The 14,630-nt window shown below is 37.8% G+C and overlaps 1 protein-coding gene across 1 annotated transcript; it reads right to left on the bottom strand.

Moving 5' to 3' along the window:
- Positions 1-865: 865 nt before the first annotated feature.
- Positions 866-12,876, bottom strand: LOC115918933 (MOB kinase activator 3B-like). Its single transcript, XM_030995048.1, has 7 exons — positions 12,655-12,876; positions 5,986-6,136; positions 5,253-5,346; positions 4,576-4,709; positions 4,048-4,163; positions 3,050-3,136; positions 866-2,258 (listed from the first exon to the last, which is right to left on the bottom strand). The coding sequence occupies exons 1-7, from the start codon at positions 12,682-12,684 to the stop codon at positions 2,229-2,231; spliced, it is 642 nt and encodes a 213-aa protein (XP_030850908.1). The 5' UTR covers positions 12,685-12,876; the 3' UTR covers positions 866-2,228.
- Positions 12,877-14,630: the final 1,754 nt, after the last annotated feature.

Below are 14,630 nucleotides of genomic sequence, written 5' to 3'. Positions count from 1 at the left end.
TCCTTAGATACACCTTACAATTTTGGAAAAAACAATACAAGACCTGCAGACACTTGATGAACACCTGGATTTAGGATCTTAAAAGATAAAGTGGAACCTCATTATAAAGAGCACTGATATATTGATAGTAGGTTCTTGTATAGTGCTCATGTCTGTCAGACTTGGCATTCCTGGTGCTCCCGATTATTGCCCTGGCTTTACCCTGGCATTTCAAGGAATTAATTCCTGCCAGGTAGCCATTTACATCACCTGGGTTGAGTGTGGCAAATGTAGATCAATATCTTGTCAAACGAAATTAGCGCCGCAGCGGGACTCGAACCACGGACCTTGTGATCGACAGTCCGATGACATATCCCCAAGACCACGACACCTCTGACAAGGTATCTTTTATAACAAGGTGATTTTGCTGGTCCCAGCTCTTTATATTCTTTTGGGTTTTTTACCCCGATATATCAAGATTCTTGATGTAACAGTGTACTTTATATGGTCCCAAGGACCGTGTTTCGAGGTTCCACTGTATCTGGATGCACCTTTGAAATTTGACAGTAGATGTGTTCACAGAAAGTTGACTTGTTTAGAACAGATTCACACCAAACAACAAGTCAAGTCACAATCTGTCGATGAAAGGTAGACATTCAAACTGGACTTCAAACACGTTTCCTTTCCTGGAGTTTTTACTCTTTCCTGTATAGTACAAATCATTCTGTTTGAAGCCAGAAGGCCATTAACTCATATACTTTAATACAGAGTTAATGCCCTCCTGGCTCTGAACAAACAAATTTGTGATATTCTGTCTTAACAGAACAATACATAGGGGTGATATTTTCATATCCTGGAGTATTACTTCAGTAATTCTCAAACTTTACAGATGACTGCCATAATTGCAATAACATTAGTCTTGATATAATGGACTTACATTACAATAATTTTTTTTTTTTTTACAAGGATATCACAGCCACTGGGCGTTTGTGATTATGCACAACCTTTTGAGTATACATTGACCTTAGACCTACACAATGTTAAAGGTTATGACCTGAAGAACTTCATGATGAAAAGCGATAAATAATGGCTGAATGTGAATGTCTCAAAACCTTAACTAAAATTTCGGCTACATCAATAAATACCAAGGCATGGTCTGTATAGCATATCATGAGTATTTATTTTCAATCTTTCAATCTGAATCTTAACTACATGTATCAAAAGCATGAAAAATAGAGCTATAGTTTGAAAAGGAACTAAAAAACTGTGATGATATTTTTTCATAATTTAAGATAGTTCTGCAAAAGGAAATAGCAAATTAGACATTCGCAGAAGCTATTTCTAGATCGTGTTGAAGACCCTTTACACAAATAGGGACAATATCTAGGTTACTAAAAAAACAGAAACTCCCGAGTGTATGACGTTCTTTGCGATATTTTGCCAGTGGTTCAGATTATAAGCAGAAAAGTATCATGCCGAAATATCATTGCAAAACTTGATACAACACTAGATTTATGCCATTCTAGAAAGATTCTTCTGTGAAAATGGGCAGTTTCATGTCCCAAGAATTTATGGTTTTGCAGTGGCTTTCTGGATTAGATTTCACCTTTCCATTACTGTTGAAAAAGTCACATGCACATTTCATGGGAGACTTTCTAAACAGTGACATAAAGGGTCAAAGTTCAGAGGTCGTGTTCATCTTAACAGATGTCGAGTCAAAGTTCAAAGGTGGGATCATGGAGAGCTATGGTTTTTATTTCTCGTTGTTGTTTCTAGGAAGAAGGGTTATTTGATGAGAGGGCACTCAAATGTACATCCAGAAGGGAGCCATCACATATAGTGACATGTGAGGTCAAAGTTCGAAGTTCAAAGGTGAGATGCGATCATGGATAGCTATGGCTGTTATTTCTTGTTGTTGGTTCTAGGAAGAAGGGTTGTTGATGAGAGGGCACTCAAATGTACATCCAAACAGGAGCCCTCACATATAGTGACATGTGAGGTCAAAGTTCGAAGTTCAAAGGTGAGATGCGATCATGGATAGCTATGGCTGTTATTTCTTGTTGTTGGTTCTAGGAAGAAGGGTTATTTGATGAGAGGGCACTCAAATGTACATCCAGAAGGGAGCCATCACATATAGACAATAGTGACATGAGAGGTCAAAGTTCAAAGGTCAGATGCTATCTCAATGAGCTGTTGTTGCTATTCCTAGTTGCTGGATCAGGAGGAAGGGTCATGGGTCACAAGGGCGCTCATATGCAGATTTTGTGGATCATATCTCTCTGCAACAGAAAACATAAGCAGATGGAAATAAAAAATGAGATAATAATAATAATAGTGAACATTTATAATGCGCCATGTCTGTCAAAAAGGACACTCCTTTAGTACATGTTTAAATGAGAAACCATATTCAAGGGAAACAAAAATGTGGTCTTTGAAGACAGGTGGTTGTTAAGCAGGTTTGACTTTACTATGCCAGTACCAAAATGTCACTTATTGATTCATAGAGAATTCATCCCATAAATGGGCAGCATACTCAGAAAAAAGATGTGATAAATGTCATGAAATCTGGAGCAACCAAATTTGTACATAGCAACTACCTTGTTCCTGAGTCATACATATTTTTTATATTGAAATTTTAGTCATTTTGTGTATTGGATCAAATGGGAAAGTTGTACTGATTCAGTCAATTTGCAGAGCATGTACCTATACTGATTACAACATGTTTTTGTCTGATTTCATTCAAACTTCCACCAGTCTACTTCTCTGATTTGTATGCTTTTATCTATAGGGTAGTTTGTTATCAAGGTTGGATTTCTCTTTTACAAAGGATCCTCAACACAATTTCATATGCCGTATTTAATCGTTTTATATAAAGTAGCAAAAAATCACCCTCATTACAGGGACCCGTTTAGCAAAGCCTTTTTTCAATGACAAATTACAAAAATCAGTGACAAATCTGCTGATAACCAATCAGAAGCAAGGATTTCACTAGCTTATAACAAAAACTGTCATTTATCACTGATGACAAGTTTAGAGAAATGGGGCTCAGATGTGTGTAGTTCTAACTTACCAACGGTTCTAGCTCCTTTGAATCCACAAGGTTGAACTCGTGTACGAAGAAGTAGAAGTGTTTGTAGCATGTGTTTATGTGTGCTTCCTGTAAACAAAAGAAAAGAAAACGAAGAGGACTTTCAGGTAATCTGATTTTTAAATATGGTCATGTCGTTTTTTCATATGCACTGTCGGTATCTTCTTACATCTTTCACCTCATGAAATAGTTTTACTATCTTAATGTCACTCACATCTATGAAATCGTTTTATACTATTTATTTTATTTAAACAATCTCAACAAGTCTATCAAAGTGATTGATGTAGACATGAATGAAAACTATATAAAATCTGGTCAGCATCTTCATGCATTTTTCACCTCGAGAAATAGTTAACTATCTCACTCATAATCATGAAATAGTATACAGATATTGACTGCTTTGAGAGGCCTGGCTGTATTATATGCTTAAGGGAATGCGCGCACCTCCTGCCATGACCCTGAGGCATACCTGGGTGGGCGGCGCGCCGAGGGGTCATGGCAGGATCTACTAGTTCCCAAGAGCATATAAAGCAGCCAGACCTCGAATACTGAAGCAGTCAATATCTTTTATATGCCGAATTGAAACAAAAATCAATAAAGAATTCTTACCTTATCCTTTTATTGAGTAAAGATTGGTTAAAACATCACAGAAAATTTTAGACACTGTCTGTAATTTTTGCTTGAAAAATGACTGAAACTTTCAATCATTTTGGGAATTGCAGACAAAAAGCGCTGTATGGTGTCCCCGCTCGCACAAAGAACATTTTAACATGAAAACCAATGGGTATCGCACCAAAATTTTACTATTTACATGGTAACCTGAATTTTGAGGGATCTCACTCTTGGACTATTAACCGGTATTGCCATTTTACGTTTCTTTACAGGAATGGCTAAAATTACGACTCCAATTTCGACCAATCAAATGGCTAGATTTCTTAAGTGAGGTATATAATTTTTACTACTACTTCTTGTGCACTCACCGCTCCGATCTCGACAAGTTTATCAAAGTGATGGATGTAGACATGGATGAAAACTCTGTGTAATCTTGTTAGTATCTTCTTGCATGTGGAGACAAACGATTTAGGGAAACTCACATCTGTAGAATGTAAAGAAAAACATGCATTCATATAATCTAGTTATAAATAATCTATGATTCTAGTAGGAAAAGAGTTAATGGTATTAATAATCATAATAATAATAGGTCAATTTATATAGCACAGCTCCTATATGAATATACTGCACTGAATACAAGGTATCATATTATTACCCCGGCTGTAGCTGAGCTACCATAATAAAGCGCTAAAGCATTCAAGAAATTTCTTCCTACTGGGTACCCATTTACTTCACCTGGGTGGAGAGTGACCAATGTAGATCAATGTCTTGCCAAAGGACATTAGAGCCACGCGAGACTTGAACCCCGAACTATGTGACCCACAGTCCGGTGTCACATCCACTAGACCACGCCACCTCTAGCTCTACTAACAACCATCTCTTTCAATAGTTCATACCTGTGTTGATAGGGAAGATGTTCTCATTGTTGATGAGTTGTTCTACCCAGTCCATAAGCTTGTTGATGTAATCTGAGGCTGGTAGAGCAGTCGGTTTCTTGTACTTCTCCCCATCCATCCACATGTATTCATACCTACCAATGAAACGTTAATTGAAATGTTAAATGATGTTACAATTCATAGCTAAAGCTGTACATAGAAACATGAAGTGAAACCCTAATTCTCTACTCATTTGAACGTGTCCATCACCTTAAATTGGCCGTACACTTACTGCCAGACAAGTTTCTAAAATGCAGAACTCGGACACTTTGGTAAAGAAGAAACATGAATCTAATGGCTAATTCTCTGTACTTGTGTGAACACAGCCACACCCTCAAATTGGCATAACACTTACTAGATATGTTTCCGAACTCCTACACTTACATTTGCATGTAAAATCTGAACGTAAATCTGAACGTAAATCTGAACGTAAATCTGAACGTAAATCTGAACACCAATTCCACACTTATCTGAATGCATCTATTGTTTTCCCTACTGTGGGACCCCTTCTCATGATAGGACATGTATCCGCACTGCAGAACTCACATTCATGTACTTACCATGTACATGTTGCTATCGAATAAAACGTGGGTTTCATCGCTGATTAGACACTGATCTGAACACATTTATAGTCTTACCTTGGACCCCCACTCATAATAGGACATGTATCCGCACTGCAGTACTCGCAAACTGTCCCGTAAATGAGGTTAATTCTGTTGAAAAAGTCCACCACTAGAATCAATGGAAAAAATAAAGAAAATGGGGGAAAAATGATAATATTAATAATAATACCGGTACTCAGTTTTTATATAGTGCTTATTACAATTACTAAGCGCTTCCAAACTTGGAGATTATAACCCCGGCTTAAGCTGTGCTACCATTACGGCGCTCTAGCATTTCAAAGAATTAATTCCTGCCAGGTACCCATTTACATCACCTGGGTTGCCAAACGACGTTAGTGCCGCGGCAGGTCTCAAACCGCTGACCTTGTGATCAACATTCTGGCGACTTAACCACTCGCCCAAGGCACCTCTACACAGGATATTAACATAATATGTCATTGTGTAATTAATAAGCTTGACCACTACGTCAAGATCAAGACCGGAGTTTTTTTAAAGTCTTGGACTCTTCATCTTACCATCACTCAATTCTCTCCTATCTCCTATCTCCCTTCCCCCTTCCCCTCCTCTCTGACCCGAATTCACAAAGGAGGTTTGTCAACAAACCTTGGTTTTCGTGCGTCATATGACCCGTTTTTACAAACCAGGTTGGAAAAAAATGTGTCAAAATGCGTCACATGACGTACTTAAACCTCGGTTTATCGACAAACCTCCTTTGTGAATTTGGGCCAACGTGTCAGTTATATCTTACCATGCACTGCAAGCCAATCATTGAAGTCTTCTTCTGCGGGTAGCTTGACCACCACTTTAAGATCAAGGCCAGAGTTTAGCGATGCTTGCGCTTTCTTGTGCAGGTTGAATCGCATTGTGCCAGACTCAAATTTCTTCTTCGGACGAAAAGTCTAGAAAAATACAAGATGAAAATTATAATTATACCGATAATATTTTCTTTCACATAATAAACAAAATAATAATTTTTTTTTCCGATTTATTTCTCAAGCACATGTACTTTGTCATTTGATTTTCAATGCAATTTGTAATGGTACATGTACAATGCAATGTCAAATGATATTGAGAAATTGTTGTGTACATGTGCAATTCAGCCATTTGCCGCAAAGCATTGTCAAATAAAACCATTATTGAAGTGAGCTGAATTGAATTGAATTGAACAAACTTTCATAGAGAAACATATCAGCAATTATATTATCTGTGCATCTACAATGTGTACCGTAACATGTATTAAAGATAAAGACCAGTTATAGTCATGCGATTGCATTGTGAAATCGATCAGAAAAGGTTGATCATCTAGCATAGATGTACTGCAAGGTTCTGGAATCATCAAAATGATAAGAAATTTGGCCCAGTCTTCATGAAGTTACAAGCACTGTACACAGAAAGATATATATGGGACTACTCACACGTGCGTTTTTATCTCTCACATGCCAATAGATAAACTAATTTACCAAATCTATCAATTAGTAGGCGGTTTCCCCGGCAAAATGTTATCATCATGTATTATTCAAAACATATTCTTTCACATGATTGGTAATAAGAGCTTCCATTTCATTTTTTGAAATTGGGGCGTTTCCAATACTGGTCTTTACCTTTAATGCATGTACATACATGTACATGTATGTATACATTGGGTATATTTACTCCAGGAGTTTCCTGGATCATAATTCTGACTTCCTTCCTTTATCACCAACACAAATACAGTATCATGAAGGAAAAAAGAGTCTCCTCTTGGCTACTTTCCAAAGTGATGATTATTGTGTCAGTCCATTCTCAGATCTTTACAAAAACATGGTTGTACTATGTACAGAGTTTCACACCAGCCATGTTTGGGGTTATTGAAAGGGATAGCTCTGTTCCAGAGGGTACGTGCTACACAAAATTATTTCTTTGTGAGATGATGAAAAAACTGAGTGTCAAATTTGAAAGAACATACAATTCAAATGACAAAATCATCTTTGTTAGATCAAAAATCGGTTCAGAGATGGCTGAAATATCTATAAATATAGCCATTTCTAATAGTTGTGTGCCACCACAAATATTGGATAACTTGAACCAGCCGTTGAAAAAACGAAATAGCGCCTCATACGTTTTATTCCAGCCAATGCCGATGTTGGCATTTGTTGGCTTTTTTGTGTTGGTTATAATACGCACAACCGGTTATAATTTACGCACAACCAGCTGGCCCATGTATTCTTATTATTAATTAATTAATTGATTAACGGTTATTCTATTTTTATTTTTTTTAAGTAGAGCTAAATTGGTATGATCGTATTGGCTAAATGTCACACATTTTTGGGTCTAAAATTACATTCATAACAATTTCAGGTTGGGTTTTCCTTTATTGAATTGTATGTTGATGGTGAACTTGGGTTTTTTGTCACATCTCCTGTTTTGTAAGACTACACATTCTGGCAAAATACACAACTCTACATGTAGCCCAATCGCCCATGTTGATGATAAACTTGTCAAGAACTCCTGTCGTGCCAGTCTAGACACGGACTGGTAAAGTGTTTTGTATACAAGTGATTGGGTGATTAGAAAAACATCACTGCATCATGAGGAATAGGGGGATAGCGATTGACAAAGAGATCTTTGTTATGGAGATGACGGAAGACCTATCAAATTTCACGTACAACCATCATACACAAGCCCTCTTCAATGCTCCTCCCCCCCCCCCCCCCCCCCCCCTCCAAAGCAAAGAGGGAAATTGCAGATAACATCCTTTGTAGTGAAAAAAATTCAAATAACATGATCACTTTTGTTTTTTATGCATATCTTCTTCCTCTTTCGCAGCTGTACAAACATGGAAACATACACACAGTACATTTATAGTGTATAATACAAATTGCAAAGTGAACTTCCAAATGATGATTCTCCAAGTTGCATTGCCATACTTTACATGTATGTGTCATTGTTGTACAGTACATGTACATTAGAAATGTTGAATATACCTTGATACTTTTTATAGGACACTGTTTAAGCTTCTTCAGATGCTTGTTCAAAAAGTCAGATTTTCTTTTACGTGTGACTGGCATTGTGACAACTGCGTGGCATGTGCGCAACAAAGGACTTGTGAGAGCCTACAAGTCGCATATAATATGCACTAAAAACAAAACTGTACATACAAATACTGTGCATAAATGTGGTTATTTCAGATGCCAATGTAGACGAAGGGCTGTAGTAATGTACTATACATGTACATGTACAGGTACATCAATCAGTACATTAGTCATGAGCCAGCATAACAATAGTAAATGACTGAGAGTAAACACGGATACACATGCATGTATATCACTATTATCCTCGGTGTAATAAATTGATGTGTGCATACACATTGTACAGGTGTACATAATACAGATAAAATGTAAAAAGAAAGTGTACTTTGTTGTAATGAGCAAACTTGTAGACGATTCTCTGGTTTGGTCTGGAAAATAGGGGTTGTTACTCGAAACTGTCATAACTCTAACTTCTTGAACATCCCACTGAAAGGTGTGTTATAGACTAATTATCAGTAACACATGTTTCTGGGAAACCGGGGCCTGGAGTCTACATGTATGTGGACACTACATATTTTAATGTGCATGCATGTACCAGCATTTTCAACATGGCAGAGATCTGATGTCTCCTCGGACATTTAAGCCCTTAGATCTCACTAACAAATCAATCAATGGTTAATCTGCGAATGTAAAAATAGTTCTGTTTCAACTTTTGATAACTTTTGATGCCTTTTGAAGTTTTGATCCAGAATTCTATGACTTAAAATGTGCAGGGAACACATGTATCTTTAGAGGAAGGATTTCCATATTGAACTGTTTACAGTCTGTATGCATTTGGTCGTTAGACTCGTTAGTCGATACGATAGGATACTTCACCGGCCGCATCTCAGATTTCAGTACGTGTGCTATCTGATTACTGTATCAAGCTGATAGTCTTAATTAAGAGCTTCAAGCTAATATCTCTAGCATGCACAGAACTTGAAACTATACCCTAGTTCATAAAGCCTTGAGCAGAGCCTAAACATGTCAGTCTCTGTGTGTCTACCTGTGACTAGTGTGAGTGGCTAATGTAGTCTAGAGCCTCATGTACATGTAGTCTTTTTTAAAGTATGGAATGCCAAGTGTCTATATGAATATATTTTTGAATAATTTAATCTGTCACTTAATTAAAATAAGTGTAATAACATAATCAGTAAATTATGTTATCATGGTAATTTAGGGGCATTAACTTATTCAAAAATATATTCATATGGACACTTGGCATTCCATACTTAGTCAGTGGATTACACCATGGACTAAAGTTAGTCTACTTTTGAAAATACCACCCATAGTGCAGACTAGGAGTAAGAGACTTGCCCATTGCCAATCACATGGATCAAAAGCACTCGTGTCTTGGCGAGCAGAACACCACACAAACAAACCATATATGATCCGTATCTATAGACGTACATGTATTACTGGTCAGGAAATGCAAAGAGGAAATAGACAAGACTATAGACCCTTCCTTGGCTAACCGCCTCAATCAATATTAAAGGCACTAAAGAGAAAAAACATGAGTGCTATACAATATAAAACTAATTATTTGTTCATATAGTTTTATTATTATTACCACTTTAATAACTAGTTTCACTTTTTTAACAACATTACATAGTTGATTCTGCTTTTTGAGTTACAACGTAAACTACATTTAAAAAAACATTGTCATGGTTGATAATGATCTAGGAGACATGGATTTTTACTTCTGGCATGTTTTAAAAAATTGTAACATTTCTTTTAGTTCCAATTTTCATGTTTCTCAGATGTTGAGCATTCTTTGTCATTGGTAGTTTCCAGACATCATTTCAACCAATCACCTTATTTTTTGTGTGATAAACATTTCTTAGCCAATAAGATGTCATCATTAGCTTTTTGTCACCGTGGTGGAACTTGAGAAGTACATGAAAATGAAAGTTCATATGAGGTTTTGGGTGTGATGTAGTGTTTGAGTTTCATTTTACTCAGAGGAAAATCCTTTTGGAAAGGAAACTCTATATTCTAGGAAAGAGAGAGTGACAAAAAAGACAATATAAAATGTATCAGGCTCTTAGCCGGACATGACAGAAACGACCAACAGGAAATACACAGTTCAGCAGAAAGGAAAACTCCACCCTATACATGTAGATAAAAGTGTTGATTTCAATTCTCATTACTTTCTATACTATAATCAATTTAATCATCACCATTTTTGGAAATATGATAAAGTCTTACCAAATGGAAAAATATGGAATTGCAAGGCAAAACTATAGTACAATTTGTAAATAATAATATAAAATGTACCCAAAATCCTTTAGACTAAAGAGGGATTGTGTGGCAATCCAACTCTTGTAATAAGTTCATATGAATGAAAACAGACAAAAAAGAGTAACAGGATGTATAAGTTAGAAATAAAGCAAGATATATTGTGTATTATTATTATTTGTGTTGAAAGTGGAATTCTAACGAGGCAAAAGCAAGTGTGTACAGGTACACCAGTAATTTAGTTGGAATCTCAGAGCCTGGGGCACTCAGAGACTTTGGTGGTAAGCGCTTTATAAGCACCGTTTTTATAAGTATTATTTAAATCTTCTTCTCCTTCTCCTTCTCCTTCTCCTTCTCCTTCTCCTTCTCCTCCTCCTCCTCCTCCTCCTCCTCCTCCGCCTTCTTCTTCTCCTTCTCCTTCTCCTTCTCCTTCTCCTTCTCCTTCTTTTCCTCCTCCTCCTCCTCCTCCTCCTCCTCCTCCTCCTCCTCCTCCTCCTCCTTCTTCTTCTTCTTCAGCTAAATTAGTAAAAATGAGGAATAGGGGACCTGCCAAAAATGTTGTCAAAATGATATATCCAAAGATGTTTATATCAGACAACCTTCTTCTTCTTCTTCAGTACGTGTCGACAGACTTGTTTAGCTCATGTCAAGACACGGAAACGTTAGGAGGTGAGTTGGCTCAGTCGGTAAAGCACCTGCCTGTCGAACCAAAGATCTCGGAATTCGAATCCCACCCAGGCGGATGACTGAAGCCTGCCCAGTGTGTTAACGTGCCCCTCACCTTGTTTCATAGTTGCAGGCTATGTTAAGTGGAAAACAGAGTAGGGGGAAACCCCGGTGTAGTGGTCCACCTGCACACCCTAATCAGGCCGATCTTCAGTATCGAAGGAGGCAGATTATCTTGAAGAAGAAGAAGATGCTGTTCTTACACACTATTATTCTCTCTGATGTCTGCTGCCCAATTATTTGATTCAAATGATGTCAAGTTGGCCAAGAAATGTCATCACTGACTTACAGAGTTTTTGGCTTCGCAACTCGTTGCTGCCACAAGTTCCTCTAGTACTACATGTACATTGTAGTACTGTGTACAAGGCGCTGATAGCGACCAGCTCTGAATGAAGTTGCAGACAAAACTATGTTCAAATGAGTATCAGCACTATATTATTGTCATTCTATATTAAAGAAGAAGACTAACTTACAATTTAAGTTTATACATGTAGGAATCCCATCTTTATTCTTCTTCCTCAATAAGTGCTATTATATGTAACAAAGATTACACACTTCAATGATTTGTGTGCAGTGGTCCACTGTAGTCAACTACAACCATGACTGGGGGCGGGTTTCCCCTTACTCTTTGGCAAATAGTGCCAGGGGTTCTTAACTTGCAAAGGTACGAGAATACACCAGATGGTGGCCTGTACTTATAAGCGAAGAAGAAGTAGGGACTCGATCTCCTCCCTCTATTGAACATCCTATCCAAGGGACGGAGTGTTTTCCACTTAACATAGCCTGTGTCTAGTATGAAACAGGGGCACCGGCACGTTAACCATGTTATTGTTAACACACAACGCAGGCTTCAGTCATCCGCCAGGGTTGGATTCGATTCGAACCCACGGTCGCGGTCATTGGTTCGACAGGCAGACGCTTTTACCTTTTGAGCCAGCTCGCGTACTCACCTCCTCTTCCTTTTCTATTATTTGCTGATGGCATGCTGATGATATGCTGATGATTGGTAGGCCTATTAATTTTTGTATAGATCTAGTCTGATTCCCATTTCCCAGCATAAACATTTCTTTAATCCCAATTCCAACCAGTCGTAAAAACTAAAAAAGTTTAATTTGAAAAATTCTGAATTTTCATAAACATAACAGCTTTACCATGTTTACCATGTTTACAAATCATATTGATATTATTGTTGTTGATTGTCCATTACTAATTCACAACAATTTCCTTGAAAGAAAGCAAGAATCATGATATTGTCTAGATCTAGTCTAGATCTATAGGCTACTCATGATAGTATTGTCTTATTCAAAATGATAGCCTACAGTAATGATCCGTATTAAAAAGGGTTATCTATTTCCTCAACAACAGTCAACAGACAGAGCATATCATTCACACATTCTTAGTCTTACTTTGTTTTTGGCAAAGAAGGGAAAATCCATGATGATCGTTGCTAGCTTTCACAAGAGGTGGAGTTTCAACTTTTACAGCAGTAGATCCACCAGATGTACAGTACACGGGAACCGGTCTATTTCCTCGATCGGAAGTCAAATCACTTCTTTTTTTCGTAAGTATTGACTATTGTGTGTTGTTGTATGGTGCATATACTGTACGTGCTTTTCCTGCATACAGCTGATATGAGCAGCGCATGCATATCGCATGCGATGCAGGCTTTTCCATTTTGCATTTTGGATTAGCGCCATCTCTTGCCAAATACAAGACAGTGAATTTCCTCCTTTTGTATATTTCTGTTTTTATTTCATTCCCCTTTTTCCTCCCCCAGATTAAGAGCTAGAGAGAGAGAGAGAGAGAGAGAGAGAGAGAGAGAGAGAGAGAGAGAGAGAGGGGGGGGGGAGAGGTGAAAGCTGGGCAGACTATGGTGGCGGATCTAGGGGGCGGGCCCCCTCCCCTAGCACCAAAACAGGAAAATTTAACATTTTTTTAAATAAAAAGAAGACGCCCCCCTCCTCCCTGGCGTGAGGGGGGTGGGGGTGGTTGGGTGGGTGTTGATTGAAAAAAGTGCTCACTATCCCCCTCCCACCCCTCCCCGTCGAGCAAAAAAAAGGGCTCCCCTCCCCCCTTTTATTTGCCGGCTGGCTAATTCGCCGTTAAATATTTTCTCACGAATTGGGCCCCCTATTTGGCCCCCCTCCCTTGCCGCCGGCTGGATCCGCCCCTGCCAACTCATGCGTACAATAATATTACCCCGATGTGTTTTCCATCATCATCATCGGATGTCTTTCCTAGTAGGTAATTTCTTCATTTTTTTCTTCAATGGCAGCCCCATAAAGCTCCCTAAAAGGAACAAAATCTTTGGACGTTTTTAACATTTTTTTTTTAAATTTTAATTCTTTTCCCATTTGTTCTGCAATACGAAAGGGTGTGGCTGTCTTCTCACCGGCCCGGGGGCTTCTTACCCATCATGATCAATGATTACCCATCCTGCACTTATATAATGGTCATTCTTCCCTAGTCATATTCAATGGGTCCGGAGGAGGGGCGGGGGGGGGGGGGGTTACCATTCCCACAATTGTATGTCCGATCCCGTGTTTGGATTAATATTATGATATCCCACATCCAAAATTTTGCAACACAACTATTGATCGAGATTATACAAAAAGGGAGAGATGGAAGGAGAAATAGAAGAGAATATACCTGGAGAAAAGAGAGACATGCAGATGTGAGACAGGAGAAGGGAAAGAAGAGCGGGAAGCCGCAATCGTTTAGAGAATCGGGGAAAACAAAACGGGAGAGGATGAAAGAGGAGAGAAAATGGAAGGAGAGGAATTTGGAATCCGTAAGCCAATTAAGATTGAGTGACTATAGCCTTATCATGATTATTGTTCATAAAGGATATAGTACGTGCGAAAATTATAGTGCTACATAATAGAGTTAATAGAATAAATTAATTGTGTTTTGGAAAATTGTATAACTCGTAAGATAATCCGTAAACATTTTGATTATTTTTGCTGGATATGGTATCATAAGAAATATGTTAAACATTTGAAAACAAATTCTAAAACGAAAGCAAATGTTAATGAAAAATAGGTAAAAACTTTGATTAATATGCCAACATAATTGATTCCTTTTTATTTAATTTTTTTCTTTTTTTCATGCAGTGGGTTAGATATAATTTTGTAAGTATGCAGCCATGAGCTCATTGATAATGGGCCTAAACCCAATCTTGACCACTACTTTCTCTTTAGTTTATTTTGGTATTGTATTGATGAAAATGTATTATTTTTGTCATCTTTATTGCCATATTGTACTTGTCATACCTGTTCGTTTGGCTCATTTGTATATTTACCGTATTTATAACTGTATTGTTTAAATTGTAAACATGTTTAGTTTTGGTCCTTGGACCTTTGAATCATGTATTTTTATGTCT

The sequence above is a fragment of the Strongylocentrotus purpuratus genome, unplaced genomic scaffold (genome assembly GCF_000002235.5).
Source record: "Strongylocentrotus purpuratus isolate Spur 01 unplaced genomic scaffold, Spur_5.0 spur5_contig_852, whole genome shotgun sequence".
NCBI classification, from domain to species: Eukaryota; Metazoa; Echinodermata; class Echinoidea; order Camarodonta; family Strongylocentrotidae; genus Strongylocentrotus; species Strongylocentrotus purpuratus.
Note: the sequence above shows the minus strand (reverse complement) of the source record. Positions and strands in the feature narration are given on the sequence as shown.

What these genes read in the sequence shown, in the direction of transcription:
- LOC115918933 (XM_030995048.1), bottom strand. Translation starts at nt 12,684, where the DNA reads ATGGATTTTCCCTTCTTTGCCAAAAACAAA. An exon ending in CCTTCTTTGCCAAAAACAAA is followed by an intron (nt 6,137 to 12,654) that starts GTAAGACTAAGA and finishes GTATTTTTCTAG; the next exon opens with ACTTTTCGTCCGAAGAAGAA. An exon ending in ATTATGAGTGGGGGTCCAAG is followed by an intron (nt 4,710 to 5,252) that starts GTAAGACTATAA and finishes TTTCATTGGTAG; the next exon opens with GTATGAATACATGTGGATGG.